The sequence below is a fragment of the Triticum urartu genome, unplaced genomic scaffold (genome assembly GCF_003073215.2).
Source record: "Triticum urartu cultivar G1812 unplaced genomic scaffold, Tu2.1 TuUngrouped_contig_361, whole genome shotgun sequence".
NCBI classification, from domain to species: domain Eukaryota; kingdom Viridiplantae; phylum Streptophyta; class Magnoliopsida; order Poales; family Poaceae; genus Triticum; species Triticum urartu.
The window spans coordinates 53,665-80,178 of record NW_024114153.1 but is presented as its reverse complement, the minus strand read 5'-3'; the positions used below and the strand labels follow the sequence as shown (position 1 = coordinate 80,178).

The 26,514-nt window shown below is 45.8% G+C and overlaps 1 protein-coding gene and 1 pseudogene across 1 annotated transcript; one reads left to right on the top strand and one right to left on the bottom strand.

Annotated features, from left to right (window-relative positions):
* Positions 1–1,048: 1,048 nt before the first annotated feature.
* On the bottom strand, positions 1,049–3,444 carry LOC125527337 (protein NRT1/ PTR FAMILY 8.3-like). Its single transcript, XM_048691862.1, has 5 exons — positions 3,190–3,444; positions 2,951–3,053; positions 2,642–2,859; positions 2,040–2,560; positions 1,049–1,962 (listed from the first exon to the last, which is right to left on the bottom strand). The coding sequence occupies exons 1-5, from the start codon at positions 3,241–3,243 to the stop codon at positions 1,128–1,130; spliced, it is 1,731 nt and encodes a 576-aa protein (XP_048547819.1). The 5' UTR covers positions 3,244–3,444; the 3' UTR covers positions 1,049–1,127.
* Positions 3,445–13,418: 9,974 nt separating this feature from the next.
* LOC125527335 lies at positions 13,419–14,508 on the top strand (annotated as a pseudogene).
* The last annotated feature ends 12,006 nt before the right edge of the window (positions 14,509–26,514 follow it).

Sequence of the window (26,514 nt, the reverse complement as noted above, 5' to 3'; positions counted from 1 at the left end):
CTATGAACCAAGAAGGCCTTTCTCATTTTCTCTTTTCCGTTCTGTAGTACTCCCTCCGTTTTGAATTACTTGCAGTAAGAATGGATTGAAATTGATGTATTTAAAACTAAGAACACATCTAGACATTTATTTTTACAACAAATATTTACGGACGGAGGTATATCACACCGGCTGAAGGCCGATCGCTGCACATGCAACGAACCTAAATTGCTTAGGTCATCCCATCTCTCTCTTTCTCACCATGTGCTACTAACAGGAATGGGTGACACGAACCAAATCAATACATGAATCAAATCGTTCTGTTCTTACGAATCAAATCATTGTGTGCTTACGAATCAGACTTCATGTGTTGCTCCCCTAACGGCTTGTGCTGCCGCTGATCGTGGGAACTAGGATACATATGGAAGGCCAATGTTTAATCAAGTGAAAAAAGGAAGGAACACGGCGCTCATCACTGCTACAGTCCATGAGATCGATTTATGGCTGTAGCATTGCATTGTTAGCGCGTTTACAACACAGACACTCAAACCGCCCGCACCCGTTTGAACCGTATGGTTTGAACATATTTTGTCATCCAACACGGTCCTGTATCGATTCGCAGGCCAGTCCGGACGCATTTTTTCTGCAAACTGGGGAAGGGGAGCTTTGTGGGCATCCGAGCTGCTTCCACGCCCACGACTGACAAACCTGGCCCGCCCTAAATCCTTCTCCCTCGCTCGCATGCTTTCCTGCCCGGCGCCAGCTGCCCGCATTCATCCCGCTGTAGGGTCGCTCTGCATTGACGCCGGCCCGGAGCGGACGCAGCCCTCACTGTCACTCGCATTGAAGCAACGCGCGAGCGCCGCCAGTGTCGCGTCTCATTTGTCCGTGCCTGTTCAATGCCGAAGAGACGTTTACTATACGGGACGGGATAGATATCTAGCATGTCCGTTCAGTGCAGATTGATAAGTCTAAATTTTTTCAATACAGATATCTAGTTGTAATAACTGTCAGGGTGAAGTGCTTCATGCAAACTGTGGCACTTATCATTTGGGATTATCTATCACTATGATGGAAGAGGCTTACTTTATTGTGATCATCATATAGAAAAGGATTTAAACTTTAAACTCGTGTCAAGTGTCCACTATTTAGGGTGAAGAAGCTGTCTTCTCTCTACACCGCATGGAGTAGTGCACAAACTGCGCCAGGTTGAGTAAGCTGAGAGCAGCCATCATCCAGAAGAAATAGTCGAGATGCCCTTCGTTGAGGTTGTCTGGGATCCACCCAGGCGCCCCGCCACGCGTGGTGACCGCCGCCACGACACTGAGCACAACCGTGTTGAAGTAGAACCCGGACGCGATCGAGAGCTGCGCGAACGCCGCGCAGAGGCTCTTCATGGCGCACGGGGCCTGGTCGTAGAAGAACTCCGTCATGCCGATGCCGGCGAAGACCCCCGCCGCGCCGTGCAGGGCGTGCGACGGCGCCTGCCACAGGATGCTCATCGGCACCGGCACGTTCTGCCCGGCCAGGCCGCTGGCTCGCGCGACCGCCAGCCTCTTCGTCTCGAGCGCCGCCGAGTAGACCATGGTCAGCGCGGACAGCGCGAAGCCGACCCCGAGCCGCTGCGTCTGCGAGAAGCCCTTGCCGTTGCCGGTGCAGCGCCGGGCGAGCGGCACCAGCACGGTCTCGTAGACGGGCACCCAGACGAGCACGCTGAAGACGCCGAAGATGGAGAGGGAGGCGGGCGGGATGGCGAACCCGCCGACGCGGTTGTCCATGACCATCCCCTGCTCGATGAACGTCGACGACAGTTGGCCGGTGACGGCGTGGAAGATCACGAAAGATGCCCAGACGGGGAACATCCGCAGCAGTATCTTGAGCTCTTCGACCTGTGTCACCGTGCAGAGCCTCCAAGAACTCGTCGGCGGCGCCACGCATGTTTTGTCCGAGTGGGGCAGCATCATGGCAGCCTTGTCGAGGAATCTGAAGATTACAATCGGATAGTTGGCTCAGTGCAAATGTTTGTTTCCAAATGAACATCTAGACATTATCTGAAGTACCTGAACTGACTCGTATGCTGAATCATGTGGCCTGATTCAGACGAACCGGTGAGCTCGTGGAAAAGGGAGACGTCGTCCGGCAGCTGCATACGCCACTTGCTGAGGGCCGCGACGACCACCTGGGAGAGGCTGGTGAAGGGGCTCACTGTGGGTTCTCTAAACCTGTACACCCTGGAGCCACCAAGAAACACTGCGAGGGCCAAGGCCATGAGCGCCGTCGGGATCGCGAAGCTGACCCCCCACCCGACATTGTCCTGCAGCCAGACAAGCAGCGTGCTCGACAGGAGGGAGCTGAGGTTGATCATGAAGTAGTACCAGTTGAAGAAGGAGCCCTTCTTGGCCAGCTCCGCCGGGTCGGCGCCGTCGAACTGGTCGGCCCCGAAGGTCGACGTGCAGGGCTTGATGCCGCCGCCGCCGAGCGCGGCGAGATAGAGCCCCGCGTACACCATGGTGCGATGAACCTCGCCGCCGCTGTAGGAAGATGCTGGGGCTGATGCTGACACTGCGAGGACCAGCATTCCCTGACAGAATCAAGTGTTTATCAGAGTTGCAACTTGCAACTAAGAGGTTTGTTGATCGTTATCTTGTGTACTAGAACTTACAAGGATGTGGACTGGGAGGGAAGCAACTATTGTCCAGTATCTTCCCAGGTAGGTGTCGGCCAAGAAGGCTCCGATGAGCGGCGTGAGGAAGCTGGCGCCGACCCAGGCGGAGACATTTCTCGCGGCGGCGACTTTGCTTTCGTGGAGCACGGTGGTGAGATAGGTTACCAAGTTCCTCGAGACCGCGAAGAAGGCCACGCATTCGCAGAACTCAACACCTAGGATGCGTTCAAGTAGCATGTAAGAAAAGGAGTAGATGGACACGAGTACAGTTTGCATGAATTGCTGTCCGAATTTTGATAGTATTACCTAAAATCATGTAGCATGCCCTCCAACGGCCTGTACTTCCCTTCAGAGCAGGCCGTTTGTTGATATCGACTGAACCATCGCTGGTATATTCTGAACCTACATCCTGCAGTACAGTACAAAAATATCTAAGTTGCACAGGATCGAGAAGATCGGAATTACTCGTATTCTTCCTCCTAACTGAAGAGATTACTCTCATGATCATCTCGATGAGAGAAAAGAAGAGGAGGCGAGAGATTTACCTGAGGATTGGTCTGTGCATTAAGCAGGGGCTTCTCCTCATCTGCTGCTTCCATGGCTGCCTAGAAAATGGAGCAGAAGGAGGGTTGGGCAAAGTGTTCAGCAGCTCACAGCAATTCGCAGGCAAGGCAAGCGCCTAAAAGCTAGTGGTCTGTGTGATCTTTTCAAATCTCTGGCACAAGACTTTTAGGTGAGAGGGAGAGAGGTGGGATGGTACTGAGCAATGGAGAGAGAGAGAGAGAGAGAGAGAGCACAACAGGGAGGACGGATGCTTCGAGGGGCGATATCGCTCGCCCAACCAAAGGCCGGCTTTATTCCCCTGCGTACTCACTCCGTTTTTTTAGTCCCCGTATAAAATATTAGATCAAGATCAAGCTTTGTAAAATTTGATTAACTTTATATTAAAAATATCAGCATTCACAATATGAAATCAATATTATCAGATACACCATGAAATGTATTTTTATACTATATAGTTTTAGCATTGTAAATGTTCATACTTTTTATATAAATTTGGTCAAACTTCGTGTAGTTTGACCCCGACCAAACTTTATACGCGGGATAAAAAGAAGCAAAGGGAGTACATGCCAGGGCTCATGAAAAAAATACTAGTTTCCAGATGTCAATTTTCTTAGAAAAACATTAGGGCATTTCCTAAAACTCGTAAAACGACACACTGATGTTGAAGTTGGCCATTCAACCATGCCCGCATACATTTCAAACCGGGTTAGAACAAAACCGGACAAATTTCATGTAAACATGCAGGAATTCACTTAAGTTCGGACATATTAATACATAAAACGAACGGCATTTCAGTTCAACTAGAAACTAAAAAAATAACACTAACTTGGAGCGGACGGTGACCTTGTAGACATGGTCGCCCTGGCCGGCAACACCACCATCGTCATCGTCGTCGTCACTGTCCTTCTAGCGGCGGAAGGGTGCAAGGACGCGGCAGCCATGCCCGGCCGTTGACTGACACTCGCGAAGGAGTCGCTCCGCTTCCTCCTGCAACGTGCAGACCGCAGCCATCCTCGTCGGTACAGAGGCCTTGTCACGAAAAACCCGAGAGTGTCGCTCATTCCAAATCTCCGAACATATGAGCATATGTAAGGAGTTAGTCTCCTTTCTGAAGTAGCAAGGCCAACCCTCACTAGAAGTCCACCATTGTTTGACTGTCTGAAAGTCGCTCAAGGGCTTGTCGATTGCATTCTCAGCCAGTCGTAGATTTCCACACTTTGATCGTAAAACAGCATTTAAACATTAAATAAAGAATTACCAAAATCATTGCGTCATTGTAAGCTTTGTGTCTTCTATAACAAGAAAGCTTTTTGTCTTCGGTAACCAGAAACTACTATGCGCCAGGTGCGGTTAGCAATCACAAATCCTGACATTGAGGTGACCAGAACCTAATCAAGGCATTGCCATTTTTCCATGTGCAATCAAGGAGAACACAAATATTGTTTCTTAGACAAGCAGCTTTAAAAATCGAGTTCATGTGGTGAACTAAAAAAAGCCGCATGATACCCTAAAGATACCCATTCGCACCCGGACAACCAATGGGCCTTCTGGCAGCTAAGAGCTCTAATGGGGCGACACATTTCGTCCGTCCGTATCCATTTAGGTCGGCACGGACAAAAATGGCGGCCCCCAAACTTAAATCGTGTCCGCTGACGTCCGGGCCGACCCAAACTCTTCGTCGTTCGCCGCGTCCTCACCTGATGGCCACCCAACCATCACCGGTCAACTTATTTATGACGACCACCGACAGCGGGCCCACGCGTCAGCCAATGGAAGCGTCCTTTTTTAACCACGCGTGCGGCGGGGTCGGCCTCATCCACTTCTCCCGTCCACATCTGCCCCCTTCCCCCCCCCCACTCCCTTTGCTTCCTCGCTGGCGACCGCAAACCCTAGCCATGGGCCTCTTCGGCAACAGCAATGGCAAGGGCAAGGGCAAGGGCACCCCCGGCGCCTCGTCCTCCCGTGCTCCCCTTCCCCTCCTCCTCCTCCGGCGGCGACGCGTTTCCGCCCTGGTCGCCGGCGCCTGCACATTCCGGTGCACCAAGCGCGGTGGCACTGGGAGTACATGCAGCCATTGTCGTACCCCGATGTCACGCTGCCGCACCGTTGGCATCTGGATCCGCAGCGGATCCCAGTGCCGGCGGTTCCTCGTACCCAACGGGCGCACGACGACGAGGTGCGCAGGCGCCGCGCGCAGCTCACGCCGGAGCAGCGTCGGCTGCCAGAGTACGCCGCCGACTCCCCCAACTGGGAGGCGTGGTTCGCCCTCAAACACGAGGAGCAACGGCGCTCGGGTGTTGACACCGTCCCGCCGCCGTTCCCACCGCCGCCCCCGCAGGTAGAGACGCAGGACATGAAGGCGGAGGCGGAGTACCAAGCCGCCCTCGAGTAGGCCCTGCAGCACGCGCTGGAGGCTAGCCTCCTCGAGGAGGACACGCACTGGGATGGGCTGGAGCAAGCCCTTGCCCTGTCGGCAGCGGGGGACTCTGTCCACACCCCGCTCTTCGTGCCGCCACCGCCACCGTCGCCGCTCGTCCAGTCCAAGCCGGAGCCGGAGCCGACGCGTAAGCGCTCCCCGCCTCCATCCACTTGGCCGGAGGAGGCCTACTTGTGGACGGGTCAGTACCGCGAGTGGGTGAGCGCGCCTCCCGTCCACTTCGCCGCGACGCCGGAGGAGGAGACGGCCCACCTCGAGCGATGGAAGGAGCACTGGCTCCGCCAGGAGCAGGCCGACGGCGAGGAGCAGATGCGCTACGAAGCCATGCTCCAACACGACGCGGAGGCGCTCCGGCTTGAGGAGGAGGAGGAGGAGCGTGCACGGCTTGCCGCAATGCCGCCGCCCCAGCAGACGCCGGAGGAGGCTGCCCTGGCAGGGTACCAGGCGGTGTTCGGGTGGGCTGGCCCTGCTCCGGTCTTCATCGACCTCACCGACGACGGCGACGGCGACGGCAAGGGCAAGAGCAAGGCCGACGATGTCTAGGGCAGCGTGCCGGGCGGCAGCAGGCGGACGCAAACTTTTTGTAATGTTTTATTTAATGTTTATTAGATTTAGATGGACTTTGGCCGGCGTTTAACCGGCCACTTTATATTTAATTATGTTTATTTATGTTTATTTCGTGCAACTTATTATTATTTTTTCATGGTGGCACATTTGGGTCGGCCTCTCCGTTGGGCGGTCAAGCCGACCCATTTTAAAATACAAACGCGCACGTCCGTCTGGCCGATCTAAACGGACAAAAAGCGACAAAGGACGCATCCGTTTGGGTGGAGTTGCTCTAAGGAACCAATTATGGACACGGCTAATGGCGTCGTGGGCATGCTTGAAGACAGCATCATTTAAGAACCAAAGAGAGCCGGGCCTACAACCCAGGATAGCTGACATTTTGAAACTGACATTTCAGAGTATATGTGCCAATGTGTTGTGCTTGCAGGCTGATTGAAGTTAAGAATTGCAGGCCGTCAGTACTCTTTACTATTTTTCAGTCCCAGCCAAATGTTCGGCCATTGTCCAGTCACTGTTCCTGGCATACACTTCACGTGCCCCTGTATCTGTATGGTGTAGAACCCAAGACAAGTCGACTGCAGCTACGAGTAGGGCCCCGTCCCTCCTCATTTCCCAAACATTTCCACCGCAACCATCGGCAACTCTTTCTATTATTAGTGCGTACATGTTCTTTTCTATATCAATAAAACTTTATTTCTCAAATGATAGACATGTCATTTACAAGAAGTTGAGAAATAAAATCAAGAACTGAACTTTCCTAAAAATCAGAAGATCTAGTACTATAGGAGTGGCCAGCCATGCGATCAGCTACCGAGTTGGCTTCACGAAAGCAATGAGAGAACGAAGCCTTTACAAAATCGCAAACCAACTGAGTGCATTCTGCGGCCGTTGCACTCTCCTCGCCGTGATAATCTTCTTGTTTCTGCATAATCTCCACCGCAAAACTAGAATCGGACACAATGTGAGCAAGGGTTGCATCCGATCCTCGCTGCCAAGTAATGACCATACTTGATGGCCAAGATCTCTGCTGAATCAACACTACTCACAAACAGTAACACCCATGGTGCAGCTCGCCAACTCTTTCGATGATTAGTGCGTACGTGTTTGCTCTGTGGAAAGGTACAGCACAATAGGATGAGTGATCTGCAGGCGATATCACTTTATTATCCAACAACTAGCATATCTTGATTATTCTTATATTTTCACAAAGGTGGGGTTGAGCTCGCACTATGTGATGGAGATCGATGTTCCTCTTAACTTCCAGCAACGATGGAAAATAATGCCAGGCTATTTTAAGCACCAGAAGTACATCATATCTGATCCGATCTTTTATCTTTGGCCTCTTTCAACTAAAGGGAACAGGGAGTGCAATCGGGACGCAATATTTTATATGTCTGATTTATGAGAAAAGCTAAACTGAAAACAATACGGTACCTCAGAACAGCTTAGATGATCTGAATCACGTGCGACAGCTCATGCAATAGTGTAGGGGCATCTCCAACGATTATCCTTAAAACCGCCCACGTCCCTTTGGACCGAGTTGTTCAAACATGTTCTGTCATCCAATACGGTACATCATCTGTCCGCAGATCGGTCCGGACGTTCATTTTCTCGCAAACTAGAGGCAAATTTAAAGGGCTTTGCGGAAGTCCGGACACCGGCCATGTAGGACTCTGCCACCCCTGCCCCATTGAAATCCCCCTACCCGTCCCTTTTCTTTCACTCCACTTCTACACCCCCCCCCCCCCCCCTCCTTTCCTTTGAACCCTCCTCGTCAGACGCCGCCACTGTACCTATTCGGTCGTCGCCCAGGCATCCTCGGATGTTCACAGACCCCACCCACGTGCCTGCCCGCCTTGAACTATGCTAGTGTCCACCCGGGAATCCCTTTGCAGCCAGGTACCCTCCATAGTACTGTCGACGCCGTCCATGACGGACACCACGCCCGGCGGGTGTTCGGTCAAATGACATTTAGCTTTTTTTTTGAACTTCTTGTTGTTCTCTAGAGAAGCACGATGGTGGGGTACTCGTCCATTGAGGATGAGTTGTTGTGTGATGCGTGGTTGACCGTTTCTGAGGACTTTGTAGGCATGAATAAGGACCGCATCTTTCGAGCCGACGTTTCGGCACTCGCCCTACGACATGCAAGTCATCCTTGAAGGCAATGTGAAGTCTCTAGTGCATCGGTGGTACACCATGCGTGATTCCGTCATGAACTTTTGTGGTGCGATTCACCAAGTGAAGACAAGGTGGCCATTGGGCTCGTCGACAATGGAGATCTTAATTGTTGCTTTCTATTACACTATATATTGGTTAATCCATTCATTCAATCAATGTTGCTCTCTATGTTATATAACTACACGTGTTGCCATGATGTACTGCAGGACTAAGGGCAGCTTGTACTTTTTTTTATGAAGCTTAAGGGACATTTTGTGTGGGACGACATGTGCTGGTTCTGACTCTAGTATGGTTGATTTGGAATAGATGATTTCAAAAAACTTGTTGAACATTCAGTTATCTCGTTGAATTTGAATTATTGTTTTACTAGAGATATTTGCATGCTATTGGTGGTGTGCTATTTTCTCTAATTACTTTGAGTGTTGCCAGCTTGTTTTAGTTAAACGGACAAAACATCGTTTGTTTTATGTAAATTATGTCCGACCTTTGCTAAATTCCATCGTGTTTGATGAAATTTGTTCGGATTGTTAAAATTCAATTTGAAATTTATGTATGAATGTTTGGATGGCCAACTCTCGCATCACTGTCGGTGGACTGGTCCCTATGATCCGTGGATGTAGACGGTGTCCGATTCAAGATGCCCTTACACATGATAGCCCAAAGGGTAGTAGCGGAGCGTGATTCTTGTTGGGCCCTTATGCCCCAGTTCCTGTTGTTTTTGCAACTAGTGCACACACGCTCAACCTTGGGCTTGTCCCATTTACATTTCCTCTTCTTTTTTTTCTCATTCGCGCATACATTTGCATCCTTCTTTTTCTTCCAACGGTTTTGAGAACCATCGTTCCACCGGTTTTTTCTGCGGTGGTTTTTGCTGGTTTTTTCCAGGTGGGGTTTTGTTTGTTCTTTTATTTCAGTTTTCTCTTTTATTTTTAAAATAATCCAAATTCACAAACCTTTTTGAAATTCTTGAACATCTTTTCAAAGTTCCTGAATTTGTTTTCAAATTTGCAAACTTTATTCAAATTAATAATCTTTTTAATTCGTGAAAAAAATCAAAATCATGATTTTTTTAATTCATAAACTTTTGTCTGATTCATGATATTTTTTCAAATTCATGAATGTTTTACAAATTATAAATTTTCCAAATTAATGATTTAAAAAATAAGTAAAAAGGTTCAAAATAAAAAAAATGTCTGGTGCATGTGTAGAGATCGCGAGCTGTCAAAGCTAGCGGTAAGTGCATTTGGTACAGCTAGTGGTCAAAGCTAATGGAGATCGCATGAGTGCTAGTACGCTCAAGAGCGCGTGAACTGCTGTATATGCGAGACCTCCTAGTTTGCCGCTTCAGACGCCAGTTCGCAAAGCTGGCACTCGCAGCAGTCTCGTGTGGGCTGGCCTAGCAAGCGCGCTGGTTCGCTCGCTCGTTCCCTCCATTCGCTCACGCAATGACGCAAGCACAAAGTTCTCGGTTATCTTGAGATTTTACAAAGTTATCGTAGGCGTTTTGTAGTCGACGAAAAGGTCTCCTCTCACTAAACGGATTCGTCGAAAATCCTAAAATAAATCCAAGATAAATACGAGCACTAGGATTTGAATCCTGGTAGGCTGAGAGCCTGAGATTCCACTGTTCACCTAACCATTCAACCGCACGTTGGTTCGTGCCCGCTTGGCTGTTGACTTTAGGGAAAACATGGATCTAAAAAATACTAATTTGAAAATAGTTCAAGAATTTGTAAACAATTCATGAGTTTGAAAAAAGTTCATAGATTTGAAAACCATTCTTGCATTTGAAAAAGTTGGTGGACTTCACGAAATTGAAAAAAGTTTCATGTAGTTGGAAAAAAAGTTCATGAATTTGAGAAAAAAATCATGAGTTCAAAATGTTCACAGATCTGAAAACGTTCAAGGATTTGAAAATTCTGTGGATTTCACCAAATTAAAAAAAGTGCACGACTATAAAAAAGATTCATAAAATTTGAGAGAAGTTTGCGAGTTTGAAAAAACTTCATGGATTTAGAAAACGTTCATGGATTTGAAAAGGTTCACAGATTTGAAAAAAATCACTAATTTGGAAACGGTTCGCTTGTTCTAAAAATGGTTCATAACTTTGGAAAATGTTCACGCATTTTAAAAAACTGTTCATGAATTTATAAAAAATCTGAAAATTTTGAATATTATTCACCCGTTTTAAAAATTATGTGAATAAAAAAACTGAACAATACCTGTCCTAGAAAAAACCTACAGAATCCCGTAAATAGAAAATAAAAAGAACGTAAAAACCAGACAAAGGTGTTGGAAATATGCCCTAGAGGAAATAATAAAATGATTATTATATTTCCTTGTTCATGATAATTGTCTATTATTCATGCTATAATTGTATTATCCGGAAATCGTAATACATGTGTGAATACATAGACCACAATGTGTCCCTAGTGAGCCTCTAGTTGACTAGCTCGTTGATCAACAGATAGTCATGGTTTCCTGGCTATGGACATGGGGATGTCATTGATAACGGGATCACATCATTAGGAGAATGATGTGATAGACAAGACCCAAACCTAAGCATAGCACAAAGATCGTGTAGTTCGTTTGCTGTAGCTTTTCTGGATGTCAAGTATCATTTCCTTAGACCATGAGATTGTGCAACTCCCGGATGCCGTAGGAGTGCCTTGGGTGTGCCAAACGTCACAACGTAACTGGGTGACTATAAAGGTACATTACAGGTATCTCCGAAAGTGTCTATTGGGTTGGCACGAATCGAGACTGGGATTTGTCACTCCGTATGACGAAGAGGTATCTCTGGGCCCACTCGATAATGCATCATCATAATGAGCTCAATGTGATCAAGTGGTTGATCACGGGATCATGCATTACGGTACGAGTAAAGTGACTTGCCGGTAACGAGACTGAACGAGGTATTGGGATACCGACGATCGAGTCTCGGGCAAGTAACGTACCGATTGACAAAGGGAATTGAGTACGGGATTGATTAGGTCCTCGACATCGTGGTTCATCCGATGAGATCATCGAGGAGTATGTGGGAGCCAACATGGGTATCCAGATCCCGCTGTTGGTTATTGACCAGAGAGTCGTCTCGGTCATGTCTGCTTGTCTCCCGAACCCGTAGGGTCTACACACTTAAGGTTCGGTGATGCTAGGGTCGTATAGATATGAGTATGCAGTAATCCGAAAGTTGTTCGGAGTCGCGCATGAGATCCTGGACGTCACGAGAAGTTCCGGAATGGTCCGGAGGTGAATAATTATATATAGAAAGTGTAGTTTCGGCCATCGGGAAAGTTTCGGGGTCACCAGTATTGTACCGGGACCACCGGATGGGTCCCGGGGGTCCACCGAGTGGGGCCACCCATCCCGGAGGGCCCCATGGGCTGAAGTGGGGAGGGGAACCAGCCCATAGTGGGCTGGTGCGTCCCCCCCTTGGGCCCTATGCGCCTAGGGTTGGGAACCCTACGGGAGGGGGCGCCTCCACTTGCCTTGGGGGTTACTCCACCCCCTTGGCCGCCGCCCCCCCTAGGAGATCCCATCTCCTAGGGCCGGAGCACCCCCCTAGGGGGCCTATATAAAGGGGGGAGGGCAGCAACAACTCAAGCCTTGGCGCCTCCCTCTCCCCTGCTACACCTCTCCCTCTCGCAGAAGCTCGGCGAAGCCCTGCTGCGGTGACTGCTGCATCCACCACCACGCCGTCATGCTGCTGGATCTTCATCAACCTCTCCTTCCCCCTTGCTGGATCAAGAAGGAGGAGACGTCACGCTGACCGTACGTGTGTTGAACACGGAGGTGCCATCCGTTCGGCGCTAGGATCTGCGGTGATTTGGATCACGACGAGTACGACTCCCTCATCCCCGTTCTTTGAACGCTTCCGCTCACGATCTACAAAGGTATGTACATGCATCCGATCACTCGTTGCTAGATGAACTCATAGATGGATCTTGGTGAAAACGTAGGAATTTTTTTTGTTTTCTGCAACGTTCCCCAACAAATCAAGTACCGAACGTACGGCACCTCCGTGTTCAGCACACATTCAGCTCGATGATGTCCTCGCCTTCTCGATCCAGCAAGAGGGGCGAAGTAGTAGATGAGTTCCGGCAGCACGACGGCGTGGTGACGGTGTTGGTGAAGAACAATCTCTGCAGGGCTTTGCCTAAGCACTACGAAAACTATGACGGAGGATAAACTAGAGGGGACAGGGTAGCAGGCACACGGTTTGGTGTTTCTTGATATATCTTGGGTGCTAGCCCTGCCCCTCTATTTATATGTTGAGCCTTGGGGTCGAAACTTGGAGTAAAAGCCTCCACAAAGTCGGTTTCACCCGAAAGGCAAGAGTCCTTCTCGAACTCCAGGGTCAGACGCCAGGGCTCCCGACGTCTGGACCCAGACGCCAGGGACCCTGGCGTCTGGCCCCTGGACTGTTTGGTATTGCTGGTAATATCATCACAACATTTTTCGTCGCCGTTTGTAGCATCCAGCCGTGCCGCTTGTAGCAAAAAAACATGTTGACGTCACTCGACTGAGACTTCGTTAAGTCTCAGTCGACTGAGTTCTAGACACGCCCTTTTATTAATTAAGAGTTGCTCTTACTCATCAGCTGAACTGTTAATAAGAACCATATGTGACGAGAAAGAGAGTCACTATAAATCAGCACATTTTCATTTGGTACTAGAGATAGAGATATGGATGCTCTGTTGAAAGGAGCGGAAAGAAGAATAACTTTACTGAGTGCTGCTAAAAAATGCTCCCAGTTGTCGAATTATCGCATACTCCTTTCCCAAAACAGGGGCAACAACTTGATGAGGCGAATCTTAGTAATTTTGCAGATCAAGGCTATGTATATAAAACCTGTCGGCAGCGACAAAATGATGCTCAACTGTAGTCACAAATTGAGATTTCAATAATAGAGGTGACGATGAATCATATTTGCTCTCCAATTCATCTCCACCGTCCATCGTCGCTGTCACTTACACCAATCGCCACGCTATAAATACACCCCTTCCACGGCACATTTGTGACAGCCAAGCAAGCAACCATCAACACGTACCAGTATCCAGCACACTAGCTAGCTTAGCTCACCATCTGCTCATAGAATGGCGGCCTACTACACCGGCGGCAGGCCCATGTCCTACTCCAACACCGAGGAGTCCTTCGACGGCGGCAAGACCGTGTACTCCACCACCACCGAGGAGTGCTACGATGCTGCGAAGCTCGGCCATGGTGCCGGCTACGGCCACGGTCAGAGCTATGGCAATGGCGGGACCAACATGTACTCCAACACCACTGGCGTCGACTCCAGCATGTACGGGCATGGCGGCGGCGGCGGTGGCAGGACCGTGTACACCACCACCACCGACGAGTCCTTCGACTCCATGAGGCCCGGGCATGGGCAGGGCCACGGCTACGGGCAGAACAACGGCGGGACCATGGCGTACACCACCACCACCGAGTCCTTCGGCGGAGGCGAGCAGGGCCAGGGGTACTACAAGAAGGAGGTGACGCAGCACAAGAACAGGGAGCGCGTCGGCGAGGCCGGCGCCCTCGCCGCCGGTGGCTTCGCCCTGGTGATTACTTAATTACTCTAGCTCCACATTACATACTAATACTACTCCAGTTAACACATCTAATCTTCAAGATGAATGATCCTTTCGTGTGGTACAGTACGAGGGGTATGAGGCGAAGAAGGACCCAGCGCACGCCCGGAAGCACCAGATTGAGGCCGGCCTGGCAGGGGCGGGGGGGGGTGGGGCCGCGGGGGGCCGCGCCACCGCGAGCAGAAGCAGCCCGGCTACGGCGGGAAGCAGGAGTACAGGATGCCTGTCCACAACAGCTACTGCAACTAATAAGATCGATAGAGCAACTAAGTAATCATGCATGCAACCTTCGCAACGTCGATCTATCCTATAGACACCAATAAGATCGATAGAGAATATCATGCCGCAGGCACGCATGTCTTTGCTTAAGCACTCTTAATTTCGGCGTCCCTGCAATAAGCCAGCTGCAAGCGTGCGTGCTGCCGCTCACATGTGCATCTGGTATAGTACGGTCGCCAATATGTACGCGTGTATGGATAATGTGATCTCCTAAATAATAATAATAATCAATATTAATATATACGTGTGTATGGATTATGGGGAGTGGTATATCATGCTCTCTCGCAACTATTCCCGCACATATTAGTGTATATATATAAGTGTGATCCCTCGACAACTTTAAGATTAGTACTCCCTCCAATCCATATTAGTTGTCGCTGAAAAGGATGTATCTAAATGTATTTCGGTGCTAGATTTCGTTTGAGCTACAGTTAATATGAATTAGAGGGAGTAATGTTTTTGACAACAAATTTGCTAAAAGCACATCTAATTAAAACTTAGATATTACATCTATCTATCTATCTATCTATACGTATACTAACTAGAAACTCCCTGGAAATTACCATGTTAATCGTAAAATACGAGCTGTTAAACTGGTGGGCTCAAGTTATTACTATCTAGATCAACTTGTAATATCAATATATCAATAGGCGCCTGATGTCCCACCCGTATGCCTCTTTGACATAGTACCGAAAGAATATCTCCTCCACCTTCGGTTTCGTTCTCTTGCCATCGTCTCTCTCATGCTGCTCTCGCTGCCTTACCTCTTCTTGCATTAATCCCAAGCACTGCTCCCGTCATCCATTGCCTACAATCACCTCCCACAGCTTATGCCTGTTGGTGTAGCCACCACCTCCATATGCCTCTATTGTGGTCTTTCATTAAATCCTCCTTAGATCTCTCACGGTGTTTAGATTCCACGGTGTTCTCTTACTCATACCATGTGTAAGTAGATGTTATACGATGGGTTCAAACAACACAGTAGGAGCATCTCCAGCCGTTGGCCCCCCAGGGAGCGCCTAAAATCGCCGTCTGGGGGTGAGCCGGCGCAAAAAATGGGCCTGGGGCGAGTTGGTCCCCAGCCGCCGGCCCCGAGGTGGCCCCCAGGCGCGATTAAATAAAAAAAGTATAGCAAATTTCGGCACAGTTCGGCGAAGTTCGGCTAAACACGACAAATTTCGGCCAACTTGGGCATATATTTGGACAAAGTTCGCCGATTTTCATTACATAGCAAATATATAATAAACTAATCTAAAAGAAACTTGCTGAACACCGAGTAGTCGCCGTCGTCATCGCCATCCTCGTCGTCGGCCTTCTCCTCCTTGACGAGGGCGCCCCTGCTGGACCCGGCGTCGCCATGGCGGACTGGCGGCGGCGGCGCGTCGTCGCTGTTGTCGATGACGACGACTGTTACGTCTCCGTCGTATCTACTTTTCCAAACACTTTTGCCCTTGTTTTGGACTCTAACTTGTATGATTTCAATGGAACTAACCCGGACTGACGCTGTTTTCAGCAGAATTGCCATGATGTTGTTTTATGTGTAGAAAACAAAAGTTCTCGGAATGACCTGAAACTCCACGGAATATCACAATAAATAATAAAAAATCCTTCGCCAAAGATGAAGACCAGGGGGCCACACCCTATCCACGAGGGTGGGGGCGCCCCCCCTAGGGCGCGCCCCCCTACCTCGTGGGCCCCCTGGAGACCCCCGACTCCAACTCCAACTCTATAATTTGCTTTCGAGGAGAAAAAAATAAGGAGAAGAAATCATCGCGTTTTACGATACGGAGCCGCCGCCAAGCCCTAAAACCTCTCGGGAGGGCTGATCTGGAGTCCGTTCGGGGCTCCGGAGAGGGGATTCGTCGCCGTCGTCATCATCAACCATCCTCCATCACCAATTTCATGATGCTCACCGCCGTGCGTGAGTAATCCATCGTAGGCTTGCTGGACGGTGATGGGTTGGATGAGATTTATCATGTAATCGAGTTAGTTTTGTTAGGGTTTGATCCCTAGTATCCACTATGTTCTGAGATTGATGTTGCTATGACTTTGCTATGCTTAATGCTTGTCACTAGGGCCCGAGTGCCATGATTTCAGATCTGAACCTATTATGTTTTCATCAATATATGAGTGGTTCTTGATCCTATCTTGCAAGTCTATAGTCACCTATTATGTGTTATGATCCGTTAACCCCGAAGTGACAATAACCGGGATACTTACCGGTGATGACCGTAGTTTGAGGAGTTCATGTATTCACTATGTGTTAATGCTTTGTTCCGGTTCTCTATTAAAAGGAGGCCTTAATATCCCTTAGTTTCTGTAAGGACCCCGCTGCCACGGGAGGGTAGGACAAAAGATGTCATGCAAGTTCTTCTCCATAAGCACGTATGACTATATTTGGAATACATGCCTACATTATATTGACGAACTGGAGCTAGTTCTGTGTCACCCTAGGTTATGACTGTTACATGATGAACCGCATCCGGCATAATTCTCCATCACCGATCCATTGCCTACGAGCTTTCCATATATTGTTCATCGCTTATTTACTTTTCCGTTGCTATTGCTATCATCACTATAAAATACCAAAAACATTGCTTTTACTACCATTACCTTTTGTTACCGTTACCACTATTATCATATTACTTTACTACTAAATATTTTGCTGCAGATATTAAGTTTCTAGGTGTGGTTGAATTGACAACTCAGCTGCTAATACTTGAGAATACTCTTTGGCTCCCCTTGTGTCGAATCAATAAATTTGGGTTGAATACTCTACCCTCGAAAACTGTTGCGATCCCCTATACTTGTGGGTTATCAAGACTATTTTCTGGCGCCGTTGTCGGGGAGCATAGCTCTATTCTTTGAGTCACTTGGGATTTATATCTGCTTATCATTATGAAGAACTTGAAAGATCCAAGAACCAAGATCTATCCCACAACTATGAGGGGAGGTAAGGAATTGCCATCTAGCTCTGCACTTGATTCACCTTCTGTTTTGAGTAAGCTTGCGACACCTACACCTGCTTCTGCTATTCGTTCTGATATGTCGCATGTTATTGATGATGCCACTTCTGCTATTCATGATACTTATGATGGAACTACCTCTATGCCTGATACTACTATGCCACTTAGTGATTTTCTTGACGAACAACTTGCTAGGGCTAGAGAGATTGAAAATATTGAATCTGATGATACTGATGAAAGTGATGATGGAGAATCACTTGTTATTCCTAAGGGTTATGTTTTTGATCAAGAAGCTTCTTTAGCTATTTTAGCTTGCAAAAATAGAAATGAACTCAAAAGGTTATTAGCTAAATGGAGTAAGTAATCTCTAAATGCTAGAATGAAACCTGACCCTGCTTTTGCTACTTCACCTATCTTTGTTACTGATAAGGATTATGAATTCTCTGTTGATCCTGATATAATTACTTTGGTTGAATCTGATCCTTTTCATGGTTATGAATCTGAAACTGTTGTGGCACATCTTACTAAATTGAATGATATAGCCGCCCAGTTCACTAAAGATGAGAGAACTCGCTACTTTTACATCCTTAAAATATTTCCGTTCTCATTAAAGGGTGATGCTAAGATATGGTTTAATTCTCTTGATCCTGGTTGTGTGCGTAGTCCCCAGGATATGATTTATTACTTCTCTGCTAAATATTTCCCTGCTCATAAGAAACAAGATGCTTTAAGGGATATATATAAGTTTGTGCAAATTGAAGAAGAGAGTCTCCCACAAGCTTGGGGGAGGCTTCTCCAATTACTTAATGCTTTGCCTGATCATCCTCTTAAGAAAAATGAAATACTTGATATCTTTTATAATGGACTAACCGATGCCTCCAGAGATTACCTGGATAGTTGTGCTGGTTCTGCTTTCAGGGAAAGAACACCGGATGAAGCTGAAATTCTATTGAATAATATGTTGACAAATGAAAATAATTGGACACCTCCGGAGCCAATTCCTGAGCTTATTCATAAACCAACTCCGAAGAAGAGGGGTATTCTATTTCTCAGTCCTGAAGATATGCAAGAGACAAAGATATCTATGAAAGAGAAAGGTATTAAAGCTGAAGATGTTAAGAATTTACCTCCTATTGAAGAAATACACAGTATTAATTTACCACCTGTTGAAGAAACATATAATCCAAATCCATTACCTATTGAAGAAACTCATGGTCTTGATAACCCGACACAGGTAGTAAAGGTAAATCCTCTCTATAGATATGATAAAGATGAAATCCCATTTACTAAGCTTGCCAGCCCATGCTTAGATGAGTTTGATAAATTTATGGTTAAGCAAGAAGATTTTAATGCTTATTTTGGTAGACAATTGAAATATGCTTGAACTCTTGGGTGATTATATGGCTATTGTTAAAGGTGAACTTAAACTTATTAGTAACATGCTTATATGGTTACCACTCAAGTAGAACAAGTACTTAAAGCTCAAAATGATTTGCTCAATGAATTGAATAGTAAAGATAATGATAATGTTGTTAGAGTTATGACTAGAGGTGGTAAAATGACTCAGGAACCTTTGTATCCTGAAGGCCACCCTAAGAGAATTGAGAAAGATTCTCAGAGAAATAATATAGATGTACCTAGTTCTTCTAAAAAGAAGAAAAAGAAAAATGATAGGACTTTGCATGCTTCTAGTGATCCTATTGTTGAAACACCTGAGAATCCAAATGATATTTCTATTTCTGATGCTAAAACACAATCTGGTAATGAACCTGAAACTAGTGATAATGTTAATGATAATGTTCATAATGATGCTCAACCTAGTAATGATGATGACATAGAAATTGAACCTGCTGTTGATCTTGATAACCCGCAATCAAAGAATCGACGTTATGATAAGAAAGACTTTGTTGCTAGGAAACATGGTAAAGAAAGAGAACCATGGGTTCAGAAACCCATGCTCTTTCCTCCCAAACCATCCAAGAAAAAAGATGATGAGGACTTTGAGCGCTTTGCTGAAATGATTAGACCTATCTTTTTGCGTATGCGATTAACTGATATACTCAAAACCAATCCTTATGCTAAGTACATGAAAGATAATATTACAAATAAAAGAAAGATACCGGAAGCTGAAATTTCCACCATGCTTGTTAATTATGCTTTTAAGGGTGGAATACCAAAGAAACTTGGAGATCCCGGTGTACCCACTATACCATGCTCTATTAAAAGAAACTATGTTAAAACTGATTTATGTGATCTTGGAGCCGGTGTTAGTGTTATGCCTCTCTTTATATCGTAGACTTGATTTGAATAAGTTGAGACCTACTGAAATATCTTTGCAAATGGCTGATAAATCAACTGTTATACCTGTCGGTATTTGTGAGGATGTGCCTGTTGTAGTTGCAAACATTACTATTTTAACGGACTTTGTTATTCTTGATATTCCCGAGGACGATAGTATGTCTATTATTCTTGGAAGACCATTTTTGAATACTGCAGGGGCTGTTATTGATTGCACTAAAAGCAATGTCACTTTTCATGTTAATGGTAATGAGCATACGGTACACTTTCCAAGGAAACAACCTCAAGTTCACAGTATCAATTCTATTGGAAAAATTCCATCGATTATATTTGGAGGTTTTGAATTTCCTCTTCCTACCGTCAAGAAGAAATATGATATTCTTATTATTGGGGATGTGCATATCCCCATTGAGGTAACATAGTGTTATTCGAAATTTCTCCGGTTCCATATTATTCAGAATGAGTTCGTTAACAAGACTTGATCAACCTTGTTAGTGGATTCCTTTTGATGATCATGAGAAGGATGAAACTAGAAAGCACAACCTTCTGTACCCCACTTTTACTTTCCTTATTTATATTAAATAAAATAAAAATAAATATTTTTCTGTCTGTTATCTGATTATCCTTGCAATATAAAAATACCTCGAAAATAAAAGTTCTCCAAATGCCCTGAAATTTAAATATGATTTTTTTTCCAGAATATTTGAGAATATTTGGCACTAAGAACACAGCAGGGGGGCCAACCACCTGCCCACGAGGGTGGAGGGCGCGCCCTACCCCCATGGGCGCGCCCCCCTGCCTCGTGGGCCCACGGTTGCCCTCCTCCACTTATCCTTTCACCCATACACTTCTTCTTCCTCCCACAAACATGAATAACCAGCTCAAACCCGAGTCCAAGCTCGTTTTGCTGCAATTTTCAATCTCCTTGCTCAAAGCACCTCTCACAAAACTGCTTGGGGAGATTGTTCCTTGGTATGTGACTCCTCCATTGGTCCAATTAGTTTTTGTTCTAGTGCTTTATTCATTGCAAATTTTTGCTGCTTAGGTGACCCTGTTCTTGAGCTTGCATGTCAAATTTATATGGTCAAAAGTAGTTTTGATGCATGATATAGGCCCTAGGCACTTGTAGGAGTAGTTGCTATCAATATTATTGAGTTTGGTTTACTTTTATTTTGAAGTTACTAAAAAAATTCAGAATTTTTCAGAGGAAGAAATATGCTTAGGAAAATGTTCCAAGGTGGTTCTTCAAGGAAGCAAGGACCTAGGCTTGCAATGCGTGATGTTGATGACGAGCCACCAAGAGACGCTCCAGTGCGTCCTTGTGAATGGCCTTCTGAGAACTTTATGGATCGAGCGGGAATTAAGGAAGAATTCAACGCATATTTGCGTAACGCTGATCTTGTGAGCTTCGAGGAAGAGAAGTGCATCCAGTATCATAACCTCACCAGTACCTTTGTGAGGAGGTTTGAATTTTCAACTTCACATAATTCTCCAACTGCCCTGTTTGACCTTTATGATAATTCTTACACTATGGACTTAGAGGATTTTACCACTGCATGCAAACTTCCACAATGGGGTAGTATAAGGGATCCTCGCAAATCTGAGTTTAGAGATTTTCTTGCTAGCATAATTGTGGGAGAATCTAGAGATATTACACAAGCTACCATAGGGAGCATTCACTTTCCTACTATACATTATTTTTCTCTCTTCATAGGTAGATGCATTAATGGTAAAGATGAGACATGTCACATGTGTGTCCCTGACCTCAGTATTCTTAGTAGTGTTGTGTTAGGAGATAAATCTTATAATTTGGGAGCCATTGTTGCACGTAGGTTGCATCTTAATAGATTTAATGGAGATTTCTTTGGTGGAATTTATGCAACCCGCATAGCTAATTTTCTTGGTGTAGCCATACGCGAAGATGATATTGAATTACCTCCTGCTTATCTAGATATTAATGCTATGGTTCACCACCAGTTTGTCGAGAGGAATGAATCACCTCTCCAGTATCGACTAATCTTTGACAGACGCCGTGCTGTCCGTATTACTCTCTCTGCTCCCGCCTTCTTTGATTATCAGGCAAGAGGAAGATATACTATTACCAGAGAGGAGGCAGGTGAGTACGAGAGGAGAGAGGAGGCCGCTCGTCGCCACGCTGCAGCTCAGCAGGCGATAGCCGCCGCAACGCAGTACGACCCCAACTATTATTATGGATATCCGCCAGGCCAGCCGTGGCCATAGAACAACTTAGGCCAAAAGCCTAAGCTTGGGGGAGTACGTATTTCCCACCGACATTACATTTATGTTCACACACTCATTGCTAGATGTCGGTGTTCATACTTTTTCATTGTATCATCCATGCTAGTTTATTTCCCTTTTTATGCTTTCTTCTTGTGTGTTCAATAAACCTTAAGGAAAACCAAAAAAAATTGTTGTAGCTTTTAATCAGTTTAATTTCCATGCTTGTAGTAGTAATTAAAAAGAAAACCCAAAAAGATTTCATGTTCTTCTTTTTGCTTGTTGGGAGCTTTCCCGTGTAAATAGTTTTATTTCTTTTCTTTTCTTTGGGGGTCGATAGGAGAAAACCATAATTAAATTGTTGAAGTGGCTCTTATATGCATTATTGTTTATCTGACAAAAGAGCCCATATTGCCTTGTCTTCTCCTGTTTATTGAATGCTTGCAGATTCCAGCTTAGTCCAATGCACGTGCACTATTATCATTATTCACATCGTTCGGTTGTGCAAGTGAAAGGCAATTATGATGATATATGATGGACTGACTGAGATGAGAAAAGCTGGTATGAACTCGACCTCTTTTGTTTTTGTAAATATGATTAGTTCATCGTTCTTTTTGTAAATATGATTAGTTCATCGTTCCTGATTCAGCCTATTATGAATAAACATGTTTGCAATGACAACTAGAGATCATAGTTTCTTGTGTCATGCTTAATTAGCTAGGAGCTTATAATGGTTTACCTTGCGTGCCAACATGCTATTAAAATGGTTGTGATGTGGTATGATAGGGTGGTATCCTCTTTTGAACGATTCGAGTGGCTTGACTTGGCACATGTTCACGCATGTAGTTGAAACAAAATCAACATAGCCTCTACGATATTTATGTTTATGGTGCATTATCTCCTACTCATGCTTGCATTCGGTGTTGATTAATTTTAATGCATGTTCATGACTGTTGTCGCTCTCTAGCTGGTCGCTTCCCAGTCTTTTGCTAGCCTTCACTTGTACTAAGCAGGAATACTGCTTGTGCATCCAATTCCATAAACCCCAAAGTTGTTCCATATGAGTCCAGCATACCTACCTATATACGGTATCTACCTGCCGTTCCAAGTAAATTTGTATGTGCCAAACTCTAAACCTTCAAATAAACATTCTGTTTTGTATGCTCGAATAGCTCATGTATCAACTAGGGTTGTCTGTATCTTCCATGTTAGGCGAGTTATTCTCAAGAGGAGTGGACTCAGCTCCTCACTCACGAGAAAATGGCTGGTCACCGGGATGCCCAGTCCCATGCTTTCTGCAAACTAAATCAAAATAATTGCAAACAAACTTCCCCTGGGACTCTTGTTAGTTGGAGGCACTCATTGTTTCGAGCAAGCCATGGATTGATGCTTGTTGGTGGAGGGGGAGTATAAACTTTACCATTCTGTTTGGGAACCGCCTATAATGTGTGTAGCATGGAAGATATCGCCATCTCTTGGTTGTTATGTTGACAATGAAAGTATACCACTCAAAATATTATTCACCTCTTTTTCAAAACCAAGCTCTGGCACCTCTACAAATCCCTGCTTCCCTCTGCGAAGGGCCTATCTACTTACTTTTATGCTGAGTCATCATCCTCTTATTAAAAAGCACCAGTTAGAGAGCACCGCTGTCATTTGCATTCATTACTGTTAGTTTACATTGAGTATGACTTGAATGGATCTCTTTCACCATGAATTACAATCTCTAGTCAGTCCTTGGTCTTTAAAGGTGCTCTACATTTATGTTTTGCGGTCTCAGAAAGGGCTAGCGAGATACCATCTTGTTATACCATATTATGATTGTTTTGAGAAAGTGTTGTCACCCGAGATTTATTATTATTGCTCGCTAGTTGATTATGCCATTGATATGAGTAAGCATGAGACCTAAGAGTTGTTGTGAATATGGTTAGTTCATAATCTTTGCTGAAAACTTGAATGCTGGCTTTACATATTTACAACAACAAGAGCAAACAGAGTTTGTAAAAGTTTTTCTTTATCACTTTCAGTTTGTCATCTGAATTGCTTGAGGACAAGCAAAGGTTTAAGCTTGGGGAGTTGATACGTCTCCGTCGTATCTACTTTTCCAAACACTTTTGCCCTTGTTTTGGACTCTAACTTGCATGATTTTGAATGGAACTATAACCCGGACTGACGATGTTTTCAGCAGAATTGCATGGTGTTATTTATGTGCAGAAACAAAAGTTCTGGAATGACCTGAAACTCCACGGGAGCGTATTTTTTGAAATAATAAAAAATACTGCAAAAGATCAAGGGCCAGGGGGCCACACCCTAACGAAGTGGGGGCGCGCCCTCCTTCGTTGGGCCCCTGGGAGCTCCCGACCGACTCCAACTCTATATATTCACTGTTCGGGGAGAAAAAATAAAGGAGAAGGATTCATCGCATTTATCGATATGGAGCCGCCGCCAAGGCCCTAAAACGCTCTCGGGAGGGCTGATCTGGAGTCCGTTCGGGGCTCCGGAGATGGGAATCCGTCGCCATCGTCATCATCAACCATCCTCCATCACCAATTTCATGATGCTCACCGCCGTGCGTGAGTAATTCCATCGTAGGCTTGCTGGACAGTGATGGGTTGGATGAGATTTATCATGTAATCGAGTTAGTTTTGTTAGGGTTTGGTCCCTAGTATCCACTATGTTCTGAGATTGATGTTGTATGACTTTGCTATGCTTAATGCTTGTCACTAGGGCCCGAGTGCATGATTTCAGATCTGAACCTATTATGTTTTCATGAATATATGTAGTTCTTGATCCTATCTTGCAAGTCTATACTCACCTACTATGTGTTATGATCCGGCAACCCCGAAGTGACAATAATCGGGACCACTCCGGTGATGACCGTAGTTTGAGGAGTTCATGTATTCACTATGTGTTAATGCTTTGGTCGGTACTCTATTAAAAGGAGGCCTTAATATCCATTAGTTTCCACTAGGACCCCGCTACCATGGGAGGGTAGGACAAAAGATGTCATGCAAGTTCTTTTCCATAAGCACGTATGACTATATTCATAATACATGCCTACATTACATTGATGAATTGGAGCTAGTTCTGTGTCACCCTAGGTTATGATGTTACATGATGAACCGCATCCGGCATAATTCTCTATCACCGATCCATTGCCTACGAGCTTTCCATATATTGTTCTTGCTTATTTACTTTTCCGTTGCTATTGTTACATAACTACAAAATACCAAAAACATTACTTTTTCTATTCGTACCTTTTGCTACCGTTACCACTACTATCATATTACTTTGCTACTAAACACTTGCTGCAGATATTAAGTTTCTAGGTGTGGTTGAATTGACAACTCAGCTGCTAATACTTGAGAATATTCTTTGGCTCCCCTTGTGTCGAATCAATAAATTTGGGTTGAATACTCTACCCTCAAAAACTGTTGCGAATCCCCTATACTTGTGGGTTATCACTTGTGGGTTATCACTTTGTCAGAGTAGTTGGATGAAGAAATTGAAGTGGATTCCTTCAACCCCAATAATCTCATCGCCCATGCCTCAGTTCACTGCTGAAGAGGCCGGCGTTGAAGAAATGAATGAAGACGAAGATGTGGACATTGGATGCACCACTCCAGTGTTGAACGACGACTTTTGGGAAAGTCAGCATCCCAATTCTCCTCTGTTGACACCACTACAACAAATTCCTCAGTCCCTGTCACTACTAAAGTACTAATGGGATCTAAAGAACCTCGTGCCACACCGTCTGTCCATGAAGAGATTCCAGCCATTAGTGCTGAAGAAAATGCAAATGAAGAATTGAAGCCCCAGGCTGCCACTGAAGAAGAACCTGAAATTCCTCAGCCTGCGGAACCTAAGATCGAGATCCCTGAGGTTGTGATGCAATTGACTGACACTCCTCACCCCAAGCCAAAGGATCCCTTCTCGAAGAAGCGAAAATTCAGGGCTACTGACTTCTTTGGCGAGCAGGTATTCTTCACTGAATACAATCCTTATGACTCTGCTTGTCTAAGGAGGAAGCGTTTCTGGACTGCCAGCCAAGCCAACTTCTATTCTTCACTGCTTTTCAACAAGGAAAAAATCTTCTACCATGAGCATATTCCTCACGTGGACATGGAATCATTGCCTTGTTTCTCTCCTGTCCTCGATGTGCTTCATGATACGTCTCCAACGTATCTATAATTTTTTATTGCTCCATGCTATATTATCTACTGTTTTGGACATTATTGGGCTTTATTATCCACTTTTATATTATTATTGGGACTAACCTATTAACCGGAGGCCCAGCCCAGAATTGCTGTTTTTTTTGCCTATTTCAGAGTTTCACAGAAAAGGAATATCAAACGGAGTCCAAACGGAATGAAACCTTCGGGAACGTGATTTTTGGAACGAACATGATCCAGGAGACTTGGACCATACGTCAAGAAACAAAGGAGGAAGCCACGAGGTAGGGGGGCGCGCCTACCCCCCCAGGCGCGCCCTCCGCCCTCGTGGGCTCCCTGTTGCTCCACCGACGTACCCCTTCCTCCTATATATACCTACATACCCCCAAACGATCAGAGATGGATCCAAAACCCTAATTCCACCGCCGCAACCTTCTGTATCCACGAGATCCCATCTTGGGACCTGTTCCGGAGCTCCGCCGGAGGGGGCATCCATCACGGAGGGCTTCTACATCAACACCATAGCCTCTCCGATGAAGTGTGATTAGTTTACCTCAGACCTTCGGGTCCA

Bases quoted from the DNA above. Each gene is read 5' to 3' on its own strand.
- LOC125527337 (XM_048691862.1), bottom strand. From the start codon at position 3,243: ATGGAAGCAGCAGATGAGGAGAAGCCCCTGCTTAATGCACAGACCAAT. The intron at 3,054-3,189 runs GTAAATCTCTCG...ACTGTACTGCAG, and splicing joins ATGCACAGACCAATCCTCAG to GATGTAGGTTCAGAATATAC. The intron at 1,963-2,039 runs GTACTTCAGATA...TGTAATCTTCAG, and splicing joins CAGCATACGAGTCAGTTCAG to ATTCCTCGACAAGGCTGCCA.